At 45.6% G+C, this 25,236-nt stretch overlaps 7 protein-coding genes across 22 annotated transcripts; 3 read left to right on the top strand and 4 right to left on the bottom strand.

The window, feature by feature from the left end:
• Positions 1 to 27: 27 nt before the first annotated feature.
• On the bottom strand, positions 28 to 1,843 carry sut3 (sugar transporter 3). 2 transcript variants are annotated; one of them, NM_079992.4, is made up of 5 exons: positions 1,674 to 1,843; positions 877 to 1,620; positions 608 to 820; positions 443 to 545; positions 28 to 389 (listed from the first exon to the last, which is right to left on the bottom strand). In NM_079992.4, exons 1-5 carry the CDS (start codon positions 1,788 to 1,790, stop codon positions 136 to 138), a joined length of 1,431 nt encoding a protein of 476 aa, NP_524731.1. In that variant the 5' UTR covers positions 1,791 to 1,843; the 3' UTR covers positions 28 to 135. The 2 variants fall into 2 exon arrangements, with proteins under 2 accessions (NP_524731.1, NP_001260798.1); NM_001273869.1 differs by having other exon boundaries at positions 877 to 1,612.
• A 184-nt stretch (positions 1,844 to 2,027) lies between these two features.
• Positions 2,028 to 3,929, bottom strand: sut2 (sugar transporter 2). Its single transcript, NM_079993.3, has 5 exons — positions 3,871 to 3,929; positions 3,467 to 3,750; positions 2,810 to 3,410; positions 2,429 to 2,750; positions 2,028 to 2,369 (listed from the first exon to the last, which is right to left on the bottom strand). Exons 1-5 carry the CDS (start codon positions 3,883 to 3,885, stop codon positions 2,116 to 2,118), a joined length of 1,476 nt encoding a protein of 491 aa, NP_524732.1. The 5' UTR covers positions 3,886 to 3,929; the 3' UTR covers positions 2,028 to 2,115.
• Positions 3,930 to 4,173: 244 nt separating this feature from the next.
• On the bottom strand, positions 4,174 to 8,349 carry sut1 (sugar transporter 1). The gene is made up of 7 exons (NM_078934.3): positions 7,940 to 8,349; positions 6,690 to 6,794; positions 6,473 to 6,633; positions 5,684 to 6,278; positions 5,413 to 5,625; positions 5,241 to 5,343; positions 4,174 to 4,998 (listed from the first exon to the last, which is right to left on the bottom strand). The coding sequence occupies exons 1-7, from the start codon at positions 8,030 to 8,032 to the stop codon at positions 4,745 to 4,747; spliced, it is 1,524 nt and encodes a 507-aa protein (NP_523658.1). The 5' UTR covers positions 8,033 to 8,349; the 3' UTR covers positions 4,174 to 4,744.
• On the top strand, positions 7,968 to 10,766 carry slv (saliva). 3 transcript variants are annotated; one of them, NM_001299253.1, is made up of 6 exons: positions 7,968 to 8,050; positions 9,032 to 9,310; positions 9,386 to 9,463; positions 9,822 to 10,051; positions 10,119 to 10,294; positions 10,366 to 10,766. In NM_001299253.1, exons 2-6 carry the CDS (start codon positions 9,234 to 9,236, stop codon positions 10,483 to 10,485), a joined length of 681 nt encoding a protein of 226 aa, NP_001286182.1. In that variant the 5' UTR covers positions 7,968 to 8,050; positions 9,032 to 9,233; the 3' UTR covers positions 10,486 to 10,766. The 3 variants fall into 3 exon arrangements, with proteins under 3 accessions (NP_001286182.1, NP_001260797.1, NP_477383.1); NM_001273868.2 differs by lacking the exon at positions 7,968 to 8,050 and adding an exon at positions 8,250 to 8,466; NM_058035.4 differs by lacking the exon at positions 7,968 to 8,050 and having other exon boundaries at positions 9,105 to 9,310.
• A 517-nt stretch (positions 10,767 to 11,283) lies between these two features.
• Vps28 (Vacuolar protein sorting 28) lies at positions 11,284 to 12,456 on the top strand. 2 transcript variants are annotated; one of them, NM_001273867.2, is made up of 1 exon: positions 11,284 to 12,456. In NM_001273867.2, the coding sequence occupies exon 1, from the start codon at positions 11,375 to 11,377 to the stop codon at positions 12,005 to 12,007; it is 633 nt and encodes a 210-aa protein (NP_001260796.1). In that variant the 5' UTR covers positions 11,284 to 11,374; the 3' UTR covers positions 12,008 to 12,456. The 2 variants fall into 2 exon arrangements, with proteins under 2 accessions (NP_001260796.1, NP_652053.1); NM_143796.4 differs by having other exon boundaries at positions 11,284 to 12,088.
• Positions 12,457 to 12,509: 53 nt separating this feature from the next.
• Positions 12,510 to 23,348, bottom strand: lig (lingerer). Of its 12 annotated transcripts, none has more exons than NM_206056.5 (15): positions 22,959 to 23,348; positions 21,046 to 21,454; positions 20,813 to 20,990; positions 19,087 to 20,504; positions 18,547 to 18,962; positions 18,091 to 18,198; positions 17,854 to 17,958; positions 17,625 to 17,725; positions 16,825 to 17,351; positions 15,718 to 15,852; positions 15,535 to 15,660; positions 15,217 to 15,465; positions 14,877 to 15,032; positions 14,033 to 14,065; positions 12,510 to 13,594 (listed from the first exon to the last, which is right to left on the bottom strand). In NM_206056.5, exons 2-15 carry the CDS (start codon positions 21,424 to 21,426, stop codon positions 13,496 to 13,498), a joined length of 4,032 nt encoding a protein of 1,343 aa, NP_995778.2. In that variant the 5' UTR covers positions 21,427 to 21,454; positions 22,959 to 23,348; the 3' UTR covers positions 12,510 to 13,495. The 12 variants fall into 11 exon arrangements, with proteins under 12 accessions (NP_995778.2, NP_001163083.1, NP_610348.3 ...); NM_001169612.2 differs by lacking the exon at positions 14,033 to 14,065 and adding an exon at positions 21,513 to 21,578 and having other exon boundaries at positions 23,314 to 23,348; NM_136504.5 differs by having other exon boundaries at positions 23,314 to 23,348.
• Positions 23,349 to 23,669: 321 nt separating this feature from the next.
• Positions 23,670 to 25,051, top strand: CG17977 (uncharacterized protein). Its single transcript, NM_144144.2, has 3 exons — positions 23,670 to 23,982; positions 24,032 to 24,199; positions 24,567 to 25,051. The coding sequence occupies exons 1-3, from the start codon at positions 23,881 to 23,883 to the stop codon at positions 24,573 to 24,575; spliced, it is 279 nt and encodes a 92-aa protein (NP_652401.1). The 5' UTR covers positions 23,670 to 23,880; the 3' UTR covers positions 24,576 to 25,051.
• The last annotated feature ends 185 nt before the right edge of the window (positions 25,052 to 25,236 follow it).

Below are 25,236 nucleotides of genomic sequence, written 5' to 3'. Positions count from 1 at the left end.
GGATAACAAAAAAAAAAACTATTGGATGAGATCCTACAAACATACATATATATTTGAAATTTGTAGAAATGTTACCAAAAGCATGGGCAAATAATCACCAGTCAAAAAGTGGTTCCTCATCGTTCACAGATGGATCTACTTTATCTTAGACTTGAAGCCGTTCTCCATTAGCTGCGCCACATCCTTGGCATCGCGATTTCTCGTCTCTGGAAGATATCGATAGGTTAACAGGAACCCGTAGGCACAAAACACCACACATAATAGGAACACAAATGGTCCAGTCGCCGAGTTCAGGGTGGGGAAGATCATGTTTAGCACGAAGTTAGCCAGCCAGTTAAAAAAGCTTCCTAGGGCCATTGCCGAAGGACGCGAAGCTGTCTCAAATATCTCTGTGGGATCGGAAGATATAAGCAATACACCGGTTACCACCGCGGATATCAACCTGAGCCAATAAAGTAGGGAGTGGGTCCCAAACCCATGTTGAATGTGATGATGTACAGCGACAGGAAGGCGATGCAGGTGAATGAGAACTCATGTATAGTCGACTATGGGTGGATTAGAAGGATGTAAAAATAGCCAAACCAAGAGGGCAGCTAAATTATGTCACCATTAGTTCCAGGCCAACGACAAGTAGGACCAAAAAGATTGCAGAGCAGAGGCAGGAGATCGTCATCATGAGACGTCTGTTAAAGCTTCTCATTAACCAGGGTCCCATGAGGGCGGATATGAAGTTCAAAAGGCCCAAGGCGAAGTTGAGCCACATGGCCACGGCTGCAGTGAATCCGGATTGGGTGAAGATCTCTATGGAGTAAAACCATATCTGTCAAATTGGAAGTGGTTAGTATGGATTATGTATTTGTATTTAATGTTGCCCACCGCACTAATGCCGCTCATCTGCTGGACGAAGTGGAAGGAGCAAACGATGAACAGCGGCAACTTGAGCTTACTGTTACAAAGCACCTGCTTCATGGTGACCTGACCCTCATCTGTAGAGCTGACCTCGAACTCCGCCATCTCCGCGTTCACACGCCCCTCATCCCGCCGCAGACGCATCAGCGTGACCCTTGCCTTCTCCCTTCGGCCCTGGGACATCAGGAAACGCGGACTTTCGGGGAACCAGAAGATGGGTGCCAATCCGATCAATACGAAAATGGCGGAACCGGACAGCGCGTAGGGCCACAGTTTTTCCGTGCCCAGTAGGAAATCAAAGCTAAAGACCTGTCCCAAAACAATGCCGCCGGTTAACCCGATACAAGTAAAAACGCCCACGCTGCCACTCAGTTCTGCTGGAGCCAACTCCACCAAGTACATGGGCTGTGTGGCATAGATTAGGGCGGCAGCCAGTCCTCCGATCAGACGCCCCAGCAGCAGCATCTCGATGGAGTTGGCCATCCGGCAGAAGAGCTGGCAGATGCAGGACACCAACAAGAGCAATCCACTAAGCGTCAGAATCCCTCGACGTCCTAGCCGGGCACTGAAGATCGGGGCAAACGGAGCACCCAGCATGCCACCTATCAGGAATATGGAGACCACGGTCGACATTATTATGGTCATCTGGGAGTCGCCCAGACGTGATGAGTACCGCTCTAGAACCGACTCCATTATCCACGACCTAATGAACTAGTTATGTCATTCAGTTGGGACTATTTTGTACAATTCCTTGGTTTACTCACGGCGGACGGAGCATTCATCACACCGAAGGCATATCCAACGGGGATGACGGTGCCCACGGTGATGCACACACATATGAGCACCAGGAGGCATGTCCAGCCCTGTTTTCCATCGGCCATACCGAAATTTATGGTAGTGTATATACTTCGATCTCAAGGTATTTTCATATTACTTTGTTATGATTTAACCAAAATGTTGACAGCTTACAAGGCAAGTTACTAAAGCATACTTTTGGGCTTCCTAATTCTGTCAGATGTAAAAAATTAAATGCATAGGTCTTATGAAGATACTTACTAAGCCACTTTCCGTTAGGACTTCACCTTATACTATAATCAGAATTGAATAGAAACCAGATTAACATATAAATTAAATATCTTTCAAGCAAAATTCATTTTTCAAGAAAGACCAGCTTGTTTCATTTTCAATGTAAAGGTGAATGCCACTTTAGTTCAGCTTGGAGGAAAGCCCCTGGCTCATTAGCAGCTTCACATCCTTTGGCTCCCGGCCACGTGTCTCTGGAAGGTAACGCCAGGTGAGCAGAAGGCAGTAGATGCACACGCACATGCACGGGATGAAGGCAAAGGAGCTCCAGACACTCTGCAGCAATGGAAAGCACATGCCCACTAGGAAGTTTCCGATCCACGAGAAAAGGCTGCCCATTGACATGGCCACAGGACGAGGCGAATCCTCGAGGAGCTCTGATTAAAATGTAAAAAAATATGAATTTATAATGTTACGCTGGTTCTGCTCTTCGTACCTGAGCCAATGAAGTAAGCAATTGGTCCCAGACCCAGCTGGAAACCGAGGATGAATGTTAGAATGAAGGCGGCACAGAAGTAGGTGAGGACCGTGCTCTCTGATCTCTCCAAGAAGAAGAGCCCCAAGGACATGGCAAGCAGGGCCAGAGCACACATGGAGCAGGAAATCATCATTAGAGGTCGACGCGGAAACCTGCGGATTAGTAATGGTCCCAGAAGGGATGTGCACAGATTGAAGCTTCCGATTCCCAGATTTAACCATGTGGCTGCTCCGTCAGAGAAACCAGCATTAGTTAAAATAGAGAGCGAGTAGAAGAATATCTGCAAGGAAACCAGAAATTAATACAAAAATCAACATGGGAACTATGTGAATTACGCACAGCATTGATGCCACTGAGTTGTTGGGTGGCCTGGAAGGAACAGACTAGCAGGAGTGGTAGCCACAGCTCACTATTCCTTAAAACCGAGCACAAAGAACTTACTTCGGAGCTGGACTTGGCCTCTAGAGTGGCCTTCATCTCAAGCAGTTCCTGATGCACCTCCTCCTCTGTGTTCCTTCCACGCAATCGGAGCAATGCTTTCTCACTGGCGGCCGAATCTCGCTTGTGCAGGTAGAGCCACCGCGGACTCTCCGGAAACCACCAAAGAAGGACCAACGATGCCATCACCAATAACGAGTAGAAACTCAAGGCATAAGGCCACAGTCGCTCGCTCCCCAGCAAGTGGGATAAAGTGGCCACCTGGGCGAGCAGGATACCACCAGTCACACCGATGCAGGTGAACACTCCGACGCTCCCACTGAGCTCCGATGGAGCGGATTCCAGTAGATACATGGGCTGAGCTGTGAAGATCAAAGCGGAGGCGATGCCGCCTAGAAAGCGGCCAGTCATCAGCATTTCCAGCGATTTGGCTGCTCGACACCAGGTGAACAGGATGCCGGAAACGACGAATAGTACGCTACTGATAACCAGACATCCCTTACTGGAACGATAAGCTATTAAATATAATCCAATCACCATATTATATTTAAACCTTACCGGCCGTATTTATCGCAAAGCACAGCGCTGAAGCAGGATCCGCAGATGCCTCCAATCAGGTAGATGGACACAATGCTAGTCCATAGAATATCAAGCTGACCGGCAGTGACGATAGTGTCGTATTCGTTCGCCAATATGTCCTGGCACCACTTCTTGATGATCTCGGCCGGGGCATTGAGAACCCCAAAGAAATAGCCCACTGGAATGGTGGTGCCCAGCGTTACGGTCAGGCAGATGAGCATCAGAAGCGGGGTCCATCCATTGACTTTTGGAGGAGTCACGTGCTGTAAGGAAAGCAGAGTGATTTACATGATTAGCACGTTGCAAAAAGCGCAAACGAAAGACTTAAGCAACAAACTCGTCCCGGGTGAAGGGGAAAGTATCAAGAAGATGTTTTGAATCACCATTACAACAACCATGGCGATGGAACGATGCTGGCACCCCAAAAGCTAGACCGAAAGTGACTCGCATCCGACGGTTCACTCAGTGCCATTCGACAGCTTGTTGAGTCACCCACACCGCTTGTATATCAATCACGTAAACACATCTTCACTTTGGTTGCCCCGGACTTGGAATACATTTACAGCATATAACCAGCCATAGATAAATTCAGCGTTTTTGTCTTGCGAATACTTGTTTTCTTATCGTTAGATGGGAGCGTTTGTTTGCTCCAACTATTTCCCGGCAATATAAGTCAATAGTTATATACTCTTACGAATTGATCAGAGATCTTTCGTAGTGGAAAATACAACATTTTATTAACCTACCCACAGGCATATATATATAGGGAGATCAGGATATATTTGCCTTCCAAATGCTAAGCACTTATTGCTAAACAATTCAAGCGTTGGCACTTAATTAACTAACGCACCCGCCGTGGAAGAGTATCCAGTGATTCCGCGTCGCTCTTGTTCAACAATAAATCTAATTAACAGAGTATTACTTGGCGGTCCGTCCCAAGGCGTTTTAATTGAACTTGTGCAGTGATAAGAGGACGCAGCGCTCAAAGCTTTCTTACAGGGTGACTCTTAAAGTTAGATCAATTTTCGCATTTATTGGTTTGTACAAAAGAACTTACAGGCTAGGCGGGAAATTACATTTAGTAAGAGTAATTTATCCCTGAACAACGTGGATTTCGGCTTATTGTCGACACATACAAAAGGCACACGACATGGACGAATCATTAAGCGACCCACTGCACACATGAAGTTAAACCGTATTACCACAAACCACCGGCTACTTATGGCTAATTGGAAGTTGAGCCCACTGGGCTATGTCCTATTTGACTTTGGAGCGGAAGCCCTTCGATACGAGGGGAGCCACCTCTGAGGGATCGCGTCCCCGCGTTTCCGGCAGATAGAATTTCGTAAGCAAGAAGAGCAGCACGCAGGTAATGGAGAAGGGCAGGAAGACGAAGGCGCCCCATGCGTTCTGCAGCAGGGGGAACGATATGCCAATTATGAAATTGCACGTCCACGAGGCCAAGCTGCCCATCGACATGGCCACGGAGCGGGGAGCCACCTCGAACAGTTCTGCAAAGTGGAGAGTACAAATCGAATCAGTTAGAGCTCTTAAAATAAACGAGACGCGAGTGCGTCTGGGAACATATCTAGTGGCCGTAATCAAATGTGTGCTGGGCAGCCATTGAACCCAATTCAATTCCAATTCCGCCTTAATTGCAGAATCACTTCTTCGAAACACGAGCAGCTGGCCCAGTAACGATTAATGGAGCTATTGGAATGCGCAAAAACAATGGAGTCACGCGACAACTTACCTGCGCCAATAAAGTAGGGAATGGGGCCCAGCCCGAATTGGTAGAAGAATATGTAACCCATGATGCAGACGATGCAGGCAATGGCAAACCAGCTAACTTGGTCCTTTTAAAAAAGAAAATGTATCAAAGCATTCAAAGACGTTGTTTTACCTATATAAATAATATTACTCACAATATAAAACAACACAAAGGCTATGGTGAACAGAAAAACGGAGCAAAGAGCACAGGAGAACATCATCAAGGTTCGTCTATTGCACTTGGCCATTAGCCAAGGTCCCAACAAAGAGACAGCTAGATTCAGGCAACCAGCGCCCAAATTGGCCCATTGAGCATCCACTGTGGACAGTCCGGCCTTTTCGAAGATGCTGACCGAGTAATAAAATATCTAGAAGACCAACAAAATTAATAGGAAGGGTCGAGGAAAAGGTGAATAATCCATTTACCGCATTAATGCCCGACAACTGCTGACCACCATGGAAGCAGCAGACAATGATCAGGGGCAATGTGAGACGAGGATCGCGAAGCACATCGCAAAAGCTGCTCGTCTGCACCTTGGCATTAGACTCTGCCTCCATCTCGGCCATTTCTTGGGCGATAAGCTCCTCCGCATCCTTGCCCCGCAGCCGTTGAAGCTCCCGCTTGGCAGCTGCGCGATTTCCTTTAACAATATACAGGAACTTGGGACTCTCGGGAAAGAGGTATGATGGCAGGTAGCAGACCAGGATAAGGAACATGTAGGCAGTCAGGGCGTAGTGCCAGAGATCCTCAGTACCGAAGACATTGGCCAAACTGCAGACCTGCCCCACTACCACGCCCCCCGTCACGCCCACGGCAATGAAGACTCCCAGAGTGCCGCGCAGAGCCATTGGAGCCACCTCGGACAAGTACATGGGCAGGGTGGCGGTCACGAGGCCGGAGGCAAGGCCCACAACAAACCTTCCGATCACCAGCATCTCCACGGAGCTGGCTGCTCGGCAGAAGAAGAATAGCACCGCTCCCACGGTGAACAGGGCGCCGCAGATAAGAAAGCATGCTTTCCTGGAAAAGATAAGGTAATTATTTATTTATTACTTAGGGACTTGTATTTTCATTTCAATATATATATTTAGTTCAACGGAAGTTAAAACAAAACAAAAATGAATGGTTTATACAGATATGTGAATTGGCGGACTAGAAACACTTGAGGAAACCCAAGTGGCTTATCCTTATCGAATTGATTAATAGCTACATACCTGCCAAATTTATTGGCTGCTCCAGCTCCGCCCAGCGAACCGATGGCGCCTCCGACCAGGAACACAGAAACGACGCACGACCACAAGAGATCTAGACCGCCTGCGCTGAGGTTACTCCCGTAGGTGTCGTGCAGGGTCTGATTACACCAAACTTTCATCAGCTGTAAAGATATCGTTTGAATCGGTATTCCACTCGCTGTGGTTGTCCATATCTCACCTTCGAGGGGGCGTTGATAACGCCTATGCAGTAGCCGGTGGAAACGGCGCCGCCAAATGTGGTTGCCAGGGCCACCAGCAGCAGGAGGTTGCCCCATCGCGGTTTCTGCAAAGTTTTCCGATCACGATTAGTTACTTTGGAGCAATAGTTCCCCCTGGTTGTGCCCAAAATGCGAACCCTGATAGCGGTTTAGTGCGTCATTGTGCAGGGTCATTTCGGAATTCGAATGGGGGTTGCGTTATCAGCACTCTCTGATTAATTCCAGCTTTGTCATAATCGCAATAATTGGCGCTAATTACGGCTAAACTTGACCCACGGCCAAAACTTTCCATTTCTCAGCAGGAGCATTTGGGATCATATGCGATTAGGTCGCATACTATTTATAACCGAATGGAAGACCGCAGTCGGTGTTTCTGTATAACTGATAAGCAATGGCTGGGAACTCAGCCGAAGTGTATGTACTGGGAAATCAGTTTGTTTGCCAAAATAATGAAAACGATGCGGTACTAAGTACTTGTGTACCAAAAAGGTCAAAGTTACAGTACAAAACATGGTTGTAAAATAGAAAGCTTTTAAGCTAACACTATTAAATTATATTTACATAAAAAGTCATGTCTCCACCTTACTGTTACATAATATAATCTAGTTGAATAGTGAGAATCAAACTTCCTTCGTATCTAGTGACTTGTATCTTGTCACTAACATAGGCATTTGAAATTAGTAACTTCTTAATTGCGCCCAATTTTATGGATATATATGCATATAGGAAATATTTGAAAAATCCATAAAAGTATTTTTTTTTTCTATATACATGTACTATATATATGTACTTGTTTACATATATCGTGTCAACGTAGGCTCCACTGTAGGTGAATCGACCATATACTAATGCGTCGGTTGTATGTGTGCATGCACATAAATATTTTTTCGACTTTGAAAACAACTATGCATGACAGAAAATAAAATTAATACATAGAGGAGACGCATATAGCCGAGTAGATTTACATATAAAAACAAAAGAAAGAGCGAAATATTGAAAATAAAATGCGTAAGATAAAAGAGTGGGAAACAGCATCCGGACAGAGAGCGAAAAACAACGGGATCGAAAGAAGAAACAAAGAAAATGTGCATGTGCAGAGATACTGTCCACAGGAAAACAACAACAACAAGAACCACAAAACAGCGGTGGTAGGTAGAGGGAAAATTTGGCGATCTTCCCGCTCTCTCTCTCACCTGGAAAAGAGTCTCACCTGGCTGGGATCCGTCTGCGCCGAGAGCAGTTCCACTCTGTTGGGCTGCGGGTACAATTGTTGAGCCTCCGCCGGCTGGCTTTTGGTGGCCATAACAGTGGACTTTGCCTGGTAATCACCACTTTTTGAGGAAACACTTCCCAAGGCACTCGGAGCACACAGTTACGATGTGTGCGTGTTAACACGGTTAGAACAATTGTTAGCAATTGGTGGTAAGGCAGGTAATCGGGTTCCGAAACAGTGTTGTGCAACGGACACCGAGTGTGGATTCTTAGTTTGCGATCCCCCCAGCAGTTCGGAATTCTAAACCACAATTGTTTGTAAACGGCGCACCGCCAGCAGTGCACGCGGGATTGAGTTGGAATCAAAGCGGTACGGTGCGGCAGCGTTGGAGTCGGGAGCGCGACTGAATTTCCCCAGCTGAGCGATGTTGGTGGAGAAAAAGCTTTCGCCAAGAACGAATCGCCACCACAATAACGCTTTGGGTGCCGGCAACAGATAAGGAATAATAAATAAGTCAAGCCGAAGTAATAATACCCTTGTATACAATTCAACAAGTTTTCATCACCAACTAAACATTTTCCAGATTGCATAGAATTTTATATTTTAGCATGGTATTTAACGAAATGTAACTATAAAAGATTTCCAGAACTAAAAAAAAACACTTTAACACGATATTTTTAAAAGTCCCAAATATTTCCCAATAGCAACAGTTTCATAATATCCAACTCATTGCTAGAGTGTAAAAAGCTTCTTGCCGCTTTTGTTGCAAGAAATAGCCAAATTAAACTTTTTGGTAGCAAAGAAATATTGGCTAATAAAAAGAACACAATAACATCAAAACAGAAAATGTAATAGGAGAGTAAAACCTTTTATGGACTAACTTGTTTCCTTGTTCAGATTGTAAAAATTGGGCAGCGCTCCTTCCCGAATAATTTGAAAACTGCGCGTGCTGTATCGATAGAAAAGCAATCTTTTAGTTAGTGATGCAAAATCTTTTGTGACACCGAGCGCCAAAAAGGGAAAATGAAATTTGATGAGATTCTTGTTAAGGCTAAACAAGTAAACTGTCTACTTTAATTTATTTCACAGATACCAAAAAGATTTGCCGGTTAACAGTATACATTTTTAAATTCGTGAACTAAGCCCTTGCGTACGGGACCATCTCTAGTCGAAAGTGCCATCTCTACGCCCTCGACCAGCTGTTCAGCTTTTTGTTGACGTTGTAGTTGAAACCGCAGCGTCTTTAACCACCGTTTAGGTTTAGCATTAGTTACTAAGAAGATTGATCGCTATGTCGGCGGTGGCCTACGACTCACTGCTGTCAACGACGGCGGTGATCAGCACCGTCTTCCAGTTCCTCTCCGGCGCGTAAGTCATCCATAAACCAATGCAACTAGCATTGTCCAAAGTATCATCAACTGTTTAATTTCCTTATACTTGCAGCATGATATGCCGAAAGTACATCCAGAAGAAAAGCACGGGGGACTCTTCCGGAGTTCCCTTCATATGCGGATTCTTATCGTAAGTAGAAACTGCCGACTTGGCACAACTGAGATAAATTCGAATTGGTCGCGCTTGACGGGACTACTGGTTCTTAAAATAAGAAATTCATGCACTAGAGTTTAGAGACTTAGGATTGAACCATAGCTAATTATTCTAAGTTCCAGGTCTCTCAATGATATTAGATTTACATGCATATATTAGGAAAAAAGCCATTTTCATTCCAAAGTTCACGGATTTGGCATACAAAATCAATTAGATATTATACAGCATCCATATTTAAAGACACACATCGTGTGAACTTCGCCTGCTTGGCTGGCTAACACCCCTGTGTTGTTCGGCTTTTAACCAACTTAAATAATTGAAAATATTTGTACAGGTGCAGCTTTTGGTTGCGCTACGGTGTCTTAACCAACGAGCAGAGCATTGTGCTGGTCAACATCATCGGATCGACGCTCTTTCTGGTCTACACGCTGATCTACTATGTGTTTACCGTCAACAAACGTGCCTGTGTAAAGCAGTTTGGGTTTGTTCTGACTGTTCTGGTGGTGGTCATTGTCTACACCAATCGGCTGGAAGATCAGCGCGATCGAATGATACACGTCACAGGTACGAGCACGTTTTCGAATACACTTCGGCAATGTCAGGTTTGCTAAATTCCTGAATAAAATTTCAGGAATTGTGTGCTGCATCGTGACCGTGTGTTTCTTCGCCGCCCCGCTGGCTAGCTTGCTGCATGTGATACGGGCGAAGAACTCCGAGAGCCTTCCCCTGCCTCTGATAGCCACGTCCTTCGTGGTCAGCCTGCAGTGGCTTATCTACGGTATACTGATATCGGACTCATTTATCCAGGTGAACCACTTCCCACGACTCGCCAGCCAGACAGCGAATTACGACGGCGTTTGTTTGTTTTGCTTTTTCAGATTCCCAACTTTCTGGGCTGCATACTGTCGCTGCTGCAGTTGGGTCTGTTCGTCCTCTACCCGCCGCGAAGCTACTCCGGCCACGGCTACAAGCTGGTCGAACAGGCAGTGCCGTTTTAGGCAGCTAATCGGACCAAGCCACGCATTTCGCTTTGGCCTCCGAGCGTGCCGCACACAGGGTTTATACATACATGCTGCTTGCTTAGGCGCCAGGCTTATTTACTATAGACATACGTAAAAGTAAGCCTATATTTATTGTAAAGTATTTATTTAATCCCGAGGATTTGCCTCGAATATGCCGCTACTTACGTTGCCTTGCTGTTCGGTGGCGCCCATTTAATTGTACCCTTTAGAGCCCGTATTCCTAATAAACGAACACACGGGAAACGATTGAGTAACCGAAGTACTTGTTGATTTCAACTAATATAAGCACAAGGCCCGAATTCGATTCGGCACGGTCTGTACAGATTGAGTGCGGATTTCTGACTGGGAATTCTAATGAGTGAACCCGATGCACTTTGCTGGTCTGCGGTCATTGGTATCGATAAGCTGATATGCTGATATTCCGGGCCATAAACTGTTGAATTAAGCGACCGTATACTGCCTGTTTTGCACCTCTGATTTAATGAAAATGTTCGTGGGCGCGGGGGTGGGGGGTCTGATCAATGAAATCGGCTTGTCTTAATTCAATAATAGTGCTTATCGACCTGCGTGGAATTAGCCAGTAAACATGCAACCAGATATGGCGGTAATCTTTATTTGGCGCCCAGCATCGATAAGGTGGCATTTTTGGGGGGCGGAAATGATTAGGCGAGATCATAAATATTTTCTCTTACAGATTCAAATTTGAAGTGGAGAGACGGTTATCACTCGTGCGCTTACCAATACTGGCTTGATGGTTTTATGGGTATGTGCGCCGTAGTGAGCAACGGCCACACTGTCAAATCCCTGTGAATCATTGTTTTGTGTTTAAAACTAGAAAATATTTGAGCCAGAAACAAATTACGAGATGCAGGAACAAAGTCCCGAGCTGTACGAGGAGGTGAAGCTCTTCCGTAACGCCCGCGAGCGCGAGAAGTACGACAACATGGCCGATCTATACGCAATCATCAACACCATCCAGCAGCTGGAGAAGGCCTACATCCGCGACTGCATTACGCCGCAGGAATACACGGCCGCCTGCTCCAAATACCTGGTGCAGTACAAGGTGGCCTTTAAGCAGGTGCAGTGCGACGAATTCCCCTCGGTGGAGACGTTCGTTAAGAAATTCCGGCTGGACTGCCCTGCTGCGCTGGAGCGGATCCGCGAGGACCGACCCATCACCATACGCGACGATAAGGGCAACACCTCCAAATGCATCGCCGAGATCGTGTCGCTGTTCATCACAATCATGGACAAGCTACGCCTGCAGATCAACACCATGGACGCCCTACAGCCGGACGTCAAAGACCTGGCTGACAACATGAATCGCCTGTCCCTCATTCCCGAGGACTTCGACGCCAAGCTGAAGGTGGAGAAGTGGCTGGGCAGCCTGAACGAGATGCAGGCCTCCGACGAGTTGAGCGAGGGCCAGGTCCGCCAGTTCCTCTTCGACCTGGAGTCGGCGTACGCGGACTTCAACAAGCTGCTGCACAGCCAGTAGCTATCAGTTTCTCATTGTTTACGTGTATCCCTAAATTTATATAGCATGTTCCGATATTAAACAAGTTTGATATATCACCTTACTTTTAGCGCAGACTAAAAAAATTAGTTTTCAAACTAAGGGGGTATGTTTTTGAACTAAAACAAAAAATGTTTTCATTCGCTAACATTTAACAACATCCCACAATAGAGTAACTATTGGAAGCAGGACTTCTTCAAGTGACGTTAGTTAAGATACTAATAAAAGGTGCATCTTCAATCTTCATGGATCAGTATTTTGACGCATATAGGAAAACATAGGACTGCTTGCTATTAAATAATAGGTTAAAAATTAAATTTTGAGTTATAGCAAGACTGTAGAAAGTCTTCCATTAAGTTTGCTTATATGCTAGCAACTTTTGAATCATGTAAAATAAAATAATTAACCCAGAAATAGTTTTTTTGCCCGGTTGGTTAAACATTTCAACAGATTTAAGTAAAAACGGCAAGGCGCTTCATTTTTTGCATTTTGTTTGGATTTAATCGTATCTTCTTTTTTGTATTTAGTTTAAATATTAAGGTTATAATTATACATATAAGTTTAAACCGATTACAATAATTAATTTTTGTTTGTTTTGTTTTTTCTCATTCACGTTATGTTTGTGGTTTTGTGGTTTATTTAATATATATACTTGTATTTTTAATTTACTGTTCTGCATTTCCGGTTTCTCTCTTACACTCTTAAATCTGTTAAATCGTTTTACGCCTTTAATAATTAATAATTGTTACTCTTTATCTTTGTAAATTTATTTGTATGCAATGTGAAAATGGTACTTGGTATATTTATGCGGATGTTGCTGTATGTTTCGTTCTACTCTTTGTTGTGTGAGGAAGTGTGTTGTGTGTGTGGTTGGCTTTAGGAGTCGCCTCCGCAAGTGTGGGGTGTGGTGTGTCTTGAGGCTGAGGGGAGGAGGGAGGCGTGGTGGTCAGGACGCTGCTGAGCGGCGCCTTTACAGTGCGTTCGTAGTAAAAACGTTTCTTATTAAGTAAAGTATGATCGCTTATCATCGTATATTAGATAATCATTCTCCGACGCTGGCGAGGATTTCTCGCTCCCCACCTTGTCGGCGAGTGCTTGATGTTGTTGTTGTTGTGGTGGCGGCTGTGGTTGTGGCTGCTGTTGCTCCTTGACGAGCATCAGCAACTGGCCGGGAATGCCCGGCATCGCCGATGTTGTCGTCTTAACTATTGCTGCTGTTGGTGTGTTGCTGGCATCCACGCTCGTTGTGGAGTTGCTGGCTGCTATTGTGGTCACTTTTGAGTTGGTTCCGAGTGTGATGGGCAGCGTCCGGGCATTGCTGGCGCTGCTCTTGCTGTAGATGTGGTGAATGGGCGTGGTGGTGGTGGTTGTTGTTGTTATTGTTGTGGTGCTGCTGCTATTGCTGCGAAGGCTATAAAAGTCGTTCGCGCGGGCGATCTGCAGGGGCCGCCAGATCGTGTTCTCCGGAAGCTAGTTCTGTCCGGCCCAGTACGAGGGCGAGTAGCCTTGCTTGCCAGCAGACTTCGACTGGCTGGTCGACTGTTGACGCTGCCCGGCACTGTTCGAGTCCTGCAACGATACGGTTGGGGATCAGTACATATGTTAAACGCAATCTGGACTGATTGATGCTTCCGCCTTCCCAAGCAGAATCAGAATCATCCGCTTCATTCGGACCGCACCCGGTCATCCATACAAAAATGTGGGTTAACAGTTTTATATACACATATTCGCTGATTATATACACGGCAGTATTATATTATAGTAAAGGCACATGAATATGGATATGCATCTGATTATGGCGGTGCGGCACGACCCGTTTTCGGCAATCGACATCTTTTATTGGTCGCCGCTTCTGTGGTAAACATGCAACTAGAGACTAGATGATACGTAACATATTCTTTCGATGCGACAGATTACATGGGTATGAGACATGCGTGGGAGGGTTAAAATTATGCAGTTCACCAAGAATTAAGCAACTTTACACGTGATTACAACAAAGGAACTTACCCGGCGGGATGAGCTATGAATCCTGCCGTCCATCTAATAGTTGTCCCATAAAAAATTAAAAGAAATTATAAAGAAAAGTCAAACAATAGAACAGTTTCATGCATTTCTCAATTATATGCCTCACTACCGTCGTATGAATTAAGCCAACAAACTTTCCAAGGACACTCTTTACTCGTACTTCTGCTGATGCTCCAAATCAATTTCAAAGTATCAGAAAATGCATGAAATGTTATTTGTTAGTAACGATCCCAGGTGAAAAAGAAAAGGTTTAATGATTGTCACACATAAAATACTTTGGGTGTTTGTTTTACAGATGATGTGCGTAGATAGGTAATAGAGGACTTACAAATATATGCTTGGCGGTTAGTGTTGATAATGGAAACAATTTACAAATACATGCGGTTCAACAAATCAACTCCATAGCTACAGGGCAAAAAAAAAACTGGTAAGTGTGATTATCCAGGATTAGTGTAGGTATAAGCTTATTTAAGGACATAAACCTATATGTAATCACAGTCAACAAGTGTACAATGTATTGGCGGGTGTGCAGCTACACAATTGGTGAAAATAAAATTGATGTGTTAACAATAACAAGATGAGTTCCCTAAGCATTTCATCAGTCGGCGAAGAAGGACAAGTCGTTGTTATTGTCATGAACACAGCAGTCGATATTAGGTTCAAAGTTATTGCAATGAGCGGCAACGAGCTGATTCTGACACTGGACAGGTTCGGTTTGCCAGATCCGGTGGTATGTAACTTGAGGACCGTTCACATTCCCATGAATGAGAACATGACTTTCCGTCCCTCCGCCTACAACAACCTGAAGTGGTAATTCTGAATGTACCTGGTGGATGGGCTGATGGATCATATTGTGGTGTCCGGCCGCTGGCATCGGCAAGTACATGCCGTACGGTTGGGCAGAGGTGCCTCCAGCCGTCTGAGTGTTGGGCATGTTAAACGGGGGCGGAGTGCCCGAATGGAAACTCTGCTTCTCGTACGACTGAATAACGAAAAATACAATGGTACAATGTAGACACGTCGGGAGATAAGGTGTTTTAACCAGGGCTGTGAAATCTTATTGTTGTATTGTTTTTTGCTCAAAGATAATTGAAGTCTTTTAACATCGAATTCAGGCTATGATGACCTGCATCCAAATCCACAGCCCTGCTTATAACCATACGTACATTAACCTTGTTCAGCGCCACGTGTCCTTTTCCGTACATAGAAGAGGTCAGATCGGATCCAGTGCCTGCCTGCGACTGGTTGGACACAGTCTGAGTTTTGCTCTGCTGATTCACGCTCGACGAGTAGCCGCCCTTGCTGTAGTCCTGCGTGGTCTGCGACAGAGTGTCATAGCTGGTCGAGCCGTAGCCCGCGCTATACGAAGGCTTCGGGAACTGTTGACCGGAGGCAGTGTTTGCTGCCGGTATTTGCTGAAATTGAATAAGTTTAGACGTTGATTAGATACTGCATACAAAGTGATTTGAATGTAATAGGCTTACTGGATATATGGCGGGCGTGCCATATTGAAAACTACCGGGCATTACATTGCCACCATAGAAGTAGGCGTAAGGAACATTTAGCATGGGCGCACTTGAGCCAGCCTGTTGCGACATTGTGCTGGAGACCTGCAAAATAAACATTTTTACCATCTATCGATCTATCTATCTAAGCTGAGCACATACATTGCCGACCGGACTGGAGTTATTGTCAGTGCGGGCAAAGCGTCCATCATTCATAGCAGAATACGTCACAGAGCCGAGGTTGTCACGTCCAGCTCCTAAACTGGCCGGCGGATAGTTCAGATCGTAATATCCCTGCTGCAATTGAGAATTATAGCATTAGGTTCGTCTTCACGCGAGCATTCTGGGCGTGTTATGGCTGTGAAGATGATGAACGGATCACTTTGTCAGAACTTCTTACCGAAACAAAATAAATATGTGATAAAGGTCTGACAAAACCACGTGTACCAGTTTCAACAAAATGAAATACGTTATGTTCAATGTAAGAAATTTATACATTAGTCAGATGTTAGGTTGAAGAAAAAAAAAAGGGTAAAATGTTAGTGATCGAATGAAATGGGTCAGTAAGGAGCACAGATTTCGTTGTAGTTAGGGATGCAAAGTAATTCAAGTATATATATATTTATATTTTAAGGTTATATTTCTTCGATTTGAATTGGCTTTGCATCCCTAATTCCACAACTACATTGTAGATGGAAACGAGGAAGAACGTTCGGATTAGTTTTTGGTTAATTTTGAGTGTAAAGCAGAGCCTGGGAGGTAAGCAATACATGTGGATTGTTTATCTTTTTTTTTTTGTGATAATGCCAGGAATGTGGAACTGGATGAAAACGGAAGCGGATGGTGCAGGGTGGCGAAGGAAAGTGTCAGCTTTTTACACAATCACACACACACATACATATTCAAACAGACACAGACTTTTAGGAGGTGGTATAATAAGGACTTGATCACAGACATCGCGGTATATGTATGTTATTATGTACAATGCACGCTGAGAAACGGTTAGGAGTGGGAGGCCGCAACGTCAACGAGCCAGGATCCGGATTAACGATTTCGATCAGCAGCGGGAGGCGAGCTGGGATGCGCTGAGCAGTTGTCGTATGCGTTTAAATTTTAAATGGAACTAGGTCTTGACTAATGCGAAAACGTTGTATAATGGGAGCATATTGATACGATTACTGTTTGATTAGAAACGGTTCGGTTGATTGGTCGGTTGCATTATGTAGTTGTTGGTTTGATATTTGCTTTTGCTTTTCTCCATGAACTCACCACATGTGGCACTCTCTGTTGCATCATTTGCAATTCCTCGTAGGAATACACTGGTTGCTGATAGTATGGCAATCCAGTCTGAATATATTGACTAACCATTTGGATGTTGGTGGGCACCAAGCCGCTACCGCTGCCACCACCACTACCAGCACCACCAGCACCCGACGAGCTGCCCACGCCGCCGGTGCTTGCTCCCGCACCTTGTCCGCTGGCGTTGCCCGTCGTCGTGGCAGCACTGCCACCGCTGCCGCTGCTATTGCTGCTGCTGGTGTTCTTGTTGGTCAGCGAGGCCAGCACTGCAGCGGTGGTTCCCGTGGCTGTCTGGGCAACGGTCGCTGCTCCCACCGAGCTGGCGCTGCTGCTGTTGTTGTTCACATTCACACCGACGCTGGACGCGCTGCCACCGGGCACGCCGACTCCACTACTTACGCCGCTCTGGCTTACGCCTCCGCCCACGCCAGCTACGTTGCCACTCGCAACGCCTGCCGTCACATTGCTGACCGAGCTGCTGCCGCTCACGCTGTTATCTGGAGAGGACGGAAAGGTTTTAGTTTAAATGCGAATACTAAGAATTCGGCCAAAAATAGAGCATTTCAGCTAAACAAAAAGTTTGAATCAAAAATTATATTTATTTTGGAGAGTTGTATTGTCAAAGCCGTGGCTAGATTGAAGTAGATTTGACATTGTGAGTTTGTTTTTAAATATTTTTGATATGGGATTTCTATACCAGAAAGCTTAATGACTGCAATGCATACTCTTTAGGGCCTCAACTGTTTGATATTAAATCATCGATTACTTACTGTTCGATACAGCCGCCTGGTTAGCACCTGTTTGACCGCTCACCACACCGCCATTGCCTGTGCTTCCGCTGTTGCTGCTCACTCCGCTGCTGGTTGAGACACTGAAAGGTCAATAAGATCAACATTAAGTGCTACAGGCATCCGCCTCTAAGTGGGATATGACCAGGGGGTTGGGTTAGTCGGAATATTTGAAAAAGCGGGGCATGCAGAGCGGGGGTTTCGCTCTTACCTGTCGTAATGAGCGGCGCTACTGGCCGTGGTCGCATCCTTTAGCTTGGCGCTGGCACTGAAATTGGCGTACTGCGAGGACGCGTTGCTCGCACTGCCAGAGAACCTGAACGAACGGGCGAGAAGCCGCAATTAAGCATAATGGAACCAGAACCAGTCCAAACAAGCAAAATAAGGTACGTGTCATCCCCAGGGAACTGATCGTATTGGGATTGGGATCGTCACATTTGGTACTTACCCGCTGCTGTTGGACAGTCCAGTGTTGCCATAAACACTCTGGCTTGACTGGTAAGCACTTTGTGGTGTCGAATATCCGGATGTGAGGTAGGCAGAGCTCGCATTGCCGCTGTTAGGTGCGGAGCGCGATTGCGGTTTGGGATTTTTGGGACATAAGCGAGCATTAAATGTGTTAGGAGAGAAGAAAAACAGTAAACAAAATGAAGATTAGCTCTCTTTCGGGTGGGGCTAATTGTTAAGCAAAACTTGCATACACACAAATATTTAAACTTTGAAGTAAAAGATATATTCGATAAGGTTTGTACCCTTGCTGAGTATAGTTAGTTGTTCCTTGCCAAATCGACTTGTTGCTTAGAAATAATTTTTAAATTTAAGAAATATGTAACTACGAATCTCTGCAAGGGTACGTACCCTTTGGAATTAAATATTAAACAATCAATACTGGATCATGTCATACCTCGTGCTATTTTGGCTGCTGCTGCCTCCAACCGGAATGTTTTGCGTCGCCGTTCCTCCGCCTCCGCTTACCGCACCTGTACCGCTTTGAGCCCCGCTGCCAGCCTGCTGCTGGTAGGAACTGGGCTGGTATGAGCCGTATCCCTGCTGCTGGTAACTGTTGGCTACTGAGCTTTGCACATTCGCGTATGTGGAGCTGCTGTAGCCACCGGGCGCGGTCGTCGGAAAGCCACTGGCTGTCTTACTCGCTCCACTGCTCTGGTACGCGTTTTGGTAGGCGTTACCACTGCCGCCCGTCTGTCCGTAGGGATCGCTCTTGGTCAGCTGATCGATTGTGGCATTCACCGCTGAGCTAACGCCCTGCTGCTGCTGTGACGTCGAACGGCTTGTATAGCCCGCTGCATTTAAGGCATCGCTCTATAAATGAGGAATGCTATTAGATTCTCAGTAATATATGCACTATGCTAAAAACTATCGTATTAACTAAATCATGGTGACGATGATTACTTGGGTGATTCAAAGGATACAGTACGGTACTTACAATCTGCGAACTCTGTAGACCTGCCGCTAGCGTCACCTGCTGCTGTTGCTGGGACTTGCTCTGGTAGTCATCTGGCTGCTGTTGCTGCTGCTGACCATCAATGCTAAAGCCCGAACCAACCTTCTCCGGCAATGGCTCGAAGCCATCGTCCGTGCCGAAGTCCAGAGCGCCGAACTGCACGTCCAGGTAGCCAATGTTGTTCAGTGCATTGTCTCCGGGCATTTCGACGGCACTCGCAGGAATCTTCGAGGGTGGTGGCAGCTTAACACGTGCCCTCCGTATCTGCGGTTGCTGCTGCGATTGCTCGGCAGTGCCAGCTCCAGCTGCCGTTCCAGAAGCGAATACGTTGGCATAGGTATTGGGGTACTGGCTCACACCCACGCTAGTGCTAGTTTGGGAGTAGGCGGCCACGGGGTTTTGCGCGTAACCCGCTGGCGCCGATTGCACTGGAACAGAACCTGGGCTGACGCCCTGGCTGGCCAACGAGTTGAAATACTGAGATTGCTCGACCGACAAAGTAGCCGACGGCTTGATAGGCGTCGTCTGCTGCTGAAGTTGCTGCTGCTTTTGTGCTTGATGCACCAGCGTGGCAGCTGCCGAGGCGGCGCTTGAGAATGTGTCGGGAGAGGCGGATACAAAGGATGACGGTGTGCTGCCTGCTCCTCCGCCGGCAGCTGCGCTCGCTCCTGTACCCGCTCCTGACTGTGTGCCCTGGGACTGCAGCTGGGGCGGTGGATTACTGACCGCTGCGCTGTATTGCAGCAGCGGCGTGGTCGCCGAGCCGCTCAGCGTTGCTGGCGGTGTGACCGCCGCTGGGCCGCTGCTGGAGCTCTCCTCCAGATGAGATCCCTGCTGCACCAACTGATGTTCAAGGCCCGGTGGCGCCGATATCTCGGTTCCAGCCGCCGCAGGAACAGCTGTAACACTCGCGCCAGTTCCGCTAACCACGTTGGCAGCGGATTGCGTTGCCAGGTTGCTAGTGGTGAACACCTTGCTGTCCTTGAGCGAGCCCTCGTACTCCTCGTTGTTCCAGTCGCCCCAGGCATCGTCATGAGCCTGTTGCTGCTTCTCGGCATTTTGGGCAATGGTGTTGTCCCACAGCTCAACCTCGTGGTGATCCTCGTTTGCATTGCCACCGCGACCTGATCCATAAGCACCACCAGGGCCTCCGCTGCCGCGATCGCCACGCGGTCCACCGGTGCGTCCCCCCATGCGGCCGCCGCCACGGCCAGAGCGAGAGACAAAGCCACCACCGCGTCCACCGCCACCGGGACCACTGCGTCCGCCGCCGTTGCGCTGCCCGCGGTAGTTGTCATTTGCCCGATCGTCACCGCGGTCCTGACCAGCGTTTTGCCCGGACCAAGGTTCGCGAGATTCGCGCTGGTTGCGCTCATTCTCACGAGTCTCTCTTCCGCGCCCTACAATATTAGAAATCAAATATTAATTTATGTTCAGAGGATTAGGATAAATATCATTTACTAAAATTATTTCATCAATTTAATATTTTCTCTAATTACAGCTCGCGCATGACCAACAAATGCTGAACCTTAAATGTCAATCAGCATTGGAATATTTAACGATCTTAATTTTTATATATGTTCTACATAAAAAGAAACGTTATTTTTAGCAGTTTTACAATAACTGTAATGCAGAGCTTAAAGATCCAAAACGTTTAGTAATGCCCTAAGAAACGTTTTAGTAAATGAGCGTGGCTTATGATACTTACATCCACGACTGTCACTGGAGCCACGGGTGCCTCCGCGATTTGAGCTGCGGTTTCGCGACTTTTCCCGCCTGTCCGCATTGCCATTGCCATCGGCCCAATCGCCATCGCCAGCAGCACCATCAGCCGTGTTATTTGCAGCCTTGTTCTTGCGCTTTTTCTCGTACTTGGCAAAGGCGCCCTAAAACAGATTCAATTGAATAACTGGAGCGCGGGAGATTAGAATCGAAACTAACCTGCGGTAGCTCCTCGATCAAGAAGTTGGCCGCGGCCTCCAGGTCGTAATCGCACTCGTTGAGGGCACAGCAGACCTCCTCCTCGGAACGTTGGGTCATGGTCAAAAGAAGGAGAACCTTCTCGTTGATCTGCGGATCCTCTGTGGTGCTATTGGTGATCTGGGCAATGCGCAACTGTTCGGTGGTAGCCTTGGGCTGGGCCTTCTCTGGCTTGTCTGTCTTGCTGGCATCCTGGCCTCCCTTCTTGCCAGCGGCCGCAGCATGTGAGACTCCATCGTGATGGCCGGTTCCTCCTCCGCCGGAGTTGCTGGCATTTGACTTTTTCTGGTTGCGGGCATGGCCGCCGCCTCCCCCGCCGCCTGAACGAGTTTGTGTGCTCATCTCTATGTACACTGTATATACAAATTAGCTGCAATACGAAAAAGATGAAGGATTCGATCTTAAAACCAGGGAATCTACAAACTGACTGATAAAAATTTAAGTCTGTGCTGACTGGATTCTGAGTATGGGACTCTCTGGGTTTACTTAATGTTCTATAAGTAAAATAGTAATATCTAAAGATCAATGCAAATAAGTAGAGAGTAATAAGTAATGATTTTTGGTGTTGCTGATTTAGAAAGTTAGCCGCCTGGTTCGCTTCTGTTAGTTGATATTCAACTATAATATAGCAGAAATTCAATTGGAATTTACAGCGCATTTACATAAATTTTTTGTTGGATAGAGAATAATGAATGGTTAAGATCTAAATCTTGATTCGTCGGCGTGGAAATATTAATGGTAAACTCCCACAATCCAGACAGCTTTTATCTGGGAATGTGTTAAAATGGCTAAACAAGTGGCCGAAAGAGAGCAGCAAAGGAAAAGTTGGCAAGATGAGAGTTCAATGTACATTTAATAAAAGAGAATGAAAGAACGTGAACAAACAGACACACGCCGAAGCAAAGAAGTGCGAGAGGAAGGGAAGATCGTACGCACAAACAAAGCGAGCATTCAGAAATAACAAAAATAATGAGGGGGGTGAAAAGTGTATTGGCAAAACAGGTAACAGAATGATTGCCGAGGGGGTGGCGGGGTACGTGACCACGACGCATCCAAGCCGAAACGTCAGTTGGCATTTCCAGGGGGGGTGGTTCATGGGAAAGAGAGCGGGAGAGGCGACCCCGATACCAAGTGCATATCTGAATCACTCAATTTTTGTTGTCAAAACAGTTTTATCAACGTTTGCCGTGAATAACGCCTTTCCATGCATTATTCATACACAGACACACGCGCGTACTGCCGCACACAAACAAAAGACCGCTGTCGCCATCACTTTTCCATCAGGTTTCGCATTTCGCACGTACACCATGATATGGAAATTTGACCACGGGAACTGGGGAACTGCGATCCGAGACCCGGAAACTACTCAATACCAATTGCAATGGGAATCGCGGTGACTGACATACACAAAAATTGATTTATAAACTCCTTGGCCTCTTCGCTTCGGTTTTTCGCTTTCGCTTTTGTGCTCGCTTTTCTGCATCTGTCCTAGCGGCATCTCCCTCGCACCCGCACCAGCGCGGGCTGACCAGTGTTGCCAGGTGCGAACAAAGCGCAGCGGCACTTGGCAAGGCCGTTAAATTAACCAACAATCGGAGCACAATGATTGGATTCGTTAACGAGGTAGCAGGTCCTAGAGAGGGCAAACAGCGTTAGCTACAATATCTGCACAAACGCACAAATTCACGGCAGGACTCGGATGGCACACATCACTAGGTACGCTCCGGCACTTGGCAACACTGAATGCGAGGGCATTGAAACCGAATGAAGCGCACAAAGTGGAATGCAAAACCGGACAAAGTGGCGTACACTGCGCCGAAATAAGCGAAATGTACGATTCGTTGTTGGCGAAATTTGTCCAATATGTGACATACCCGGCAAGGATAACGCACTCCCAGTTGCACATTGCGGGGCAAACGGGATATATAGCCTTAATAGACCCAGCCATGTGCACATACTTCGACGCCATTTCTGCAACGCCACACTAGCCGACTCTTTCGCTCTTATGTAAACCAAGGGACCCAGTAATTGACGACGACCGCCGCTCCAGACAGCGGCCACTATTGAATTTTCAACCGAGTTTTTCGCTGACAAGCCCCCGGGAGACATGTCGAAAACACGTTGCACAGGTGGGGGGACACTTAAACTAAACTTTAACACCTCAGCAGGGTTCCGGTCACGGCTTTAAATTGGATAAACAAATTTTCAAAACGGAGTCACACTCAATACCTGCAAATGCGCCGAGAAACGCACTTTTAATGTGACCGCTCGTTAGTCGATCGATATGGCTTTATCTGGGCATGCAGCCCTGGACTCAGAAATCTAGCGGTGCCACGAATCAGTTTTACTAATTTTTAAATTGATAACATTTCTATACCATTATTAAAAGGCTTCAAAAAGCTAATTTATCCAATTTTCCATTAGCTAATATAAGCAGCTTACCTATTAGAAGCTGATTTCGATCTTAAATATGTTGTATGCTCCTTGTTAAAAGGTTTTGAACTCGTATTAAATCAAGTGGTATATCGATACCAAATGAAAAGTTGTTGGCATTTGCACACCTCTATCATCAACAAAACATACTACTTTTGAAAAAAAAAACAAACAAAATCAGTTCATTTACCAAACTATGGACAAAATATTGCATTTGATGACAAAACATTAAGTATATTTACCCAGGCGAGCAATGAGCACACACCAATGCCCCAAATATTCGAGTGACGACGACGTCGAGATATTGAAAGATGCAATGGAGGAGCTGCAAAAATAAGCTTGAAAAGATCCTAAAAAACCAAAATGACTTTTGCAAGGTGGAACTGGACTATTTTCCCGTGTATGATCCCGACGAGCTTTCCAATCTGGATGCGAATCTTTCAAAGCCGGGCAATAGCACAAAACGTAAGCCTGATTATTGGGGTATTACAAACTTGATCTTTTTGTTTTCCAGGCTCATATTATTCACCGCATCCTGAGGCCAGAAGGTCGAATAGAACCGCTGAAAAACAATTTGTCAAAGATGTTCAACTACGATATTCTCATGGCTTACAACTGCGACGGTGAGCTCTCAGTCAGCAGTCAGTCATCTCATACAAATATATTAACGAAACTATTTTTGGTGAGTTAAGTATAGCTTTGTGCAGATTTAAAGCATTCATTTCGTTTACTAAATTAGGTGTTGCTATTTATAATTTGGCGTAAAAAAAACTATCCTGGCTTATAAGCTAATGGGTCAATTTAGTTTATAATTACTAGTCATTCTAAATAACTAAATTATATTTGCATGGGATATTTTTATGCTTGAAGACCGCGATGGTTCCTTTTTTATAGTGCATCAAACTTTCCATATCTATTATATTATTATATCTTAAGTTGTTCGTATTTGTGAAATTAAATTAGTAAGCAGGAATATTTTTAGAATCAGTACTTTTAGTTAGTTGCGCTAAAATTTAAGAAAACATTTTCTGGTAATCTCTCATCTTTAGGGGTCCTGAAAACAGACATTAAGGCGACGATATCATAAAAGAAACCACGACTTACGGAGGAGGATTAGACAGAACCAAAAGTGTGAGCCAGATTCTGATTGGGATTAGCCGATAAGCTGGTATCAATGCTGCATTTCGTTTATTTGCAACGTTTATCTCAACGAAAGGAATATTAAGCCAAACCGGTTTTGGCTCTCTGCAGTAAGTTGTGTTCTTTCCGCTTTAATGAGGTTATTTTCGGCTTGCATAGCGCCTCGAAACGCCAGTCTTTTAAACCGTAACGTTCTGGTCGACATCCCCTTGGAAAAATATGGATCAAAGATTTCACCACATGTGGCTTTTAAGTGGTTCTAATAATTGTTATTATTTACCATACTTTTGTTTTCCATTGCAAAGCAATCACTGATTTATTTATTTATTCGATTTTTAAGTTCTGATTTCACCTAATTAGTCATTTTTTAAACCTTATTGTAAATTAACTGACGCAATAAAGAAAAAAATGTATTTAATTCAAAAAATGTGCATTTGAAGAGACGCTTCTTTCTCGTTTCTAAAGGTATTATAAAATGTTTATATATATATATATGGGTTTATATATTTTATATTTGCATATGGAAAGAGACCATATACCATCCATCGATATACCATCCTCAACATTCTTCAAGGTTTC

The sequence above is a fragment of the Drosophila melanogaster genome, chromosome 2R (assembly GCF_000001215.4).
Source record: "Drosophila melanogaster chromosome 2R".
NCBI classification, from domain to species: Eukaryota; Metazoa; Arthropoda; class Insecta; order Diptera; family Drosophilidae; genus Drosophila; species Drosophila melanogaster.
This window is presented reverse-complemented; position numbering and strand designations above follow the sequence as displayed.

Excerpts from the sequence above, each read along its gene's own strand:
- sut3 (NM_079992.4), bottom strand. The coding sequence starts at position 1,790 with ATGGCCGATGGAAAACAGGGCTGGACATGCCTCCTGGTGCTCATATGT. Across the intron at positions 1,621-1,673 it reads TGATGAATGCTCCGTCCGCC|TTCATTAGGTCGTGGATAAT; the intron begins GTGAGTAAACCA and ends TGACATAACTAG. Across the intron at positions 546-607 it reads TCGTTGGCCTGGAACTAATG|TCGACTATACATGAGTTCTC; the intron begins GTGACATAATTT and ends ATCCACCCATAG.
- sut2 (NM_079993.3), bottom strand. Across the intron at positions 3,411-3,466 it reads CTTTGCGATAAATACGGCCG|TAAGGGATGTCTGGTTATCA; the intron begins GTAAGGTTTAAA and ends TTATCGTTCCAG. Across the intron at positions 2,370-2,428 it reads TGCTTACTTCATTGGCTCAG|AGCTCCTCGAGGATTCGCCT; the intron begins GTACGAAGAGCA and ends CATTTTAATCAG.
- sut1 (NM_078934.3), bottom strand. The coding sequence starts at position 8,032 with ATGGCCACCAAAAGCCAGCCGGCGGAGGCTCAACAATTGTACCCGCAG. Across the intron at positions 6,279-6,472 it reads GCAGCCAATAAATTTGGCAG|GAAAGCATGCTTTCTTATCT; the intron begins GTATGTAGCTAT and ends TATCTTTTCCAG. Across the intron at positions 5,626-5,683 it reads AGTTGTCGGGCATTAATGCG|ATATTTTATTACTCGGTCAG; the intron begins GTAAATGGATTA and ends TTGGTCTTCTAG.
- slv (NM_001299253.1), top strand. The coding sequence starts at position 9,234 with ATGTCGGCGGTGGCCTACGACTCACTGCTGTCAACGACGGCGGTGATC. Across the intron at positions 9,464-9,821 it reads TTCATATGCGGATTCTTATC|GTGCAGCTTTTGGTTGCGCT; the intron begins GTAAGTAGAAAC and ends ATATTTGTACAG. Across the intron at positions 10,052-10,118 it reads TCGAATGATACACGTCACAG|GAATTGTGTGCTGCATCGTG; the intron begins GTACGAGCACGT and ends ATAAAATTTCAG.
- Vps28 (NM_001273867.2), top strand. The coding sequence starts at position 11,375 with ATGCAGGAACAAAGTCCCGAGCTGTACGAGGAGGTGAAGCTCTTCCGT.
- lig (NM_001014503.2), bottom strand. The coding sequence starts at position 21,426 with ATGAGCACACAAACTCGTTCAGGCGGCGGGGGAGGCGGCGGCCATGCC. Across the intron at positions 17,726-17,853 it reads AGCGCCGCTCATTACGACAG|TGTCTCAACCAGCAGCGGAG; the intron begins GTAAGAGCGAAA and ends TTGACCTTTCAG. Across the intron at positions 15,466-15,534 it reads GCACGCCCGCCATATATCCA|CAAATACCGGCAGCAAACAC; the intron begins GTAAGCCTATTA and ends ATTCAATTTCAG.
- CG17977 (NM_144144.2), top strand. The coding sequence starts at position 23,881 with ATGACTTTTGCAAGGTGGAACTGGACTATTTTCCCGTGTATGATCCCG. Across the intron at positions 23,983-24,031 it reads GCCGGGCAATAGCACAAAAC|GCTCATATTATTCACCGCAT; the intron begins GTAAGCCTGATT and ends TTTGTTTTCCAG.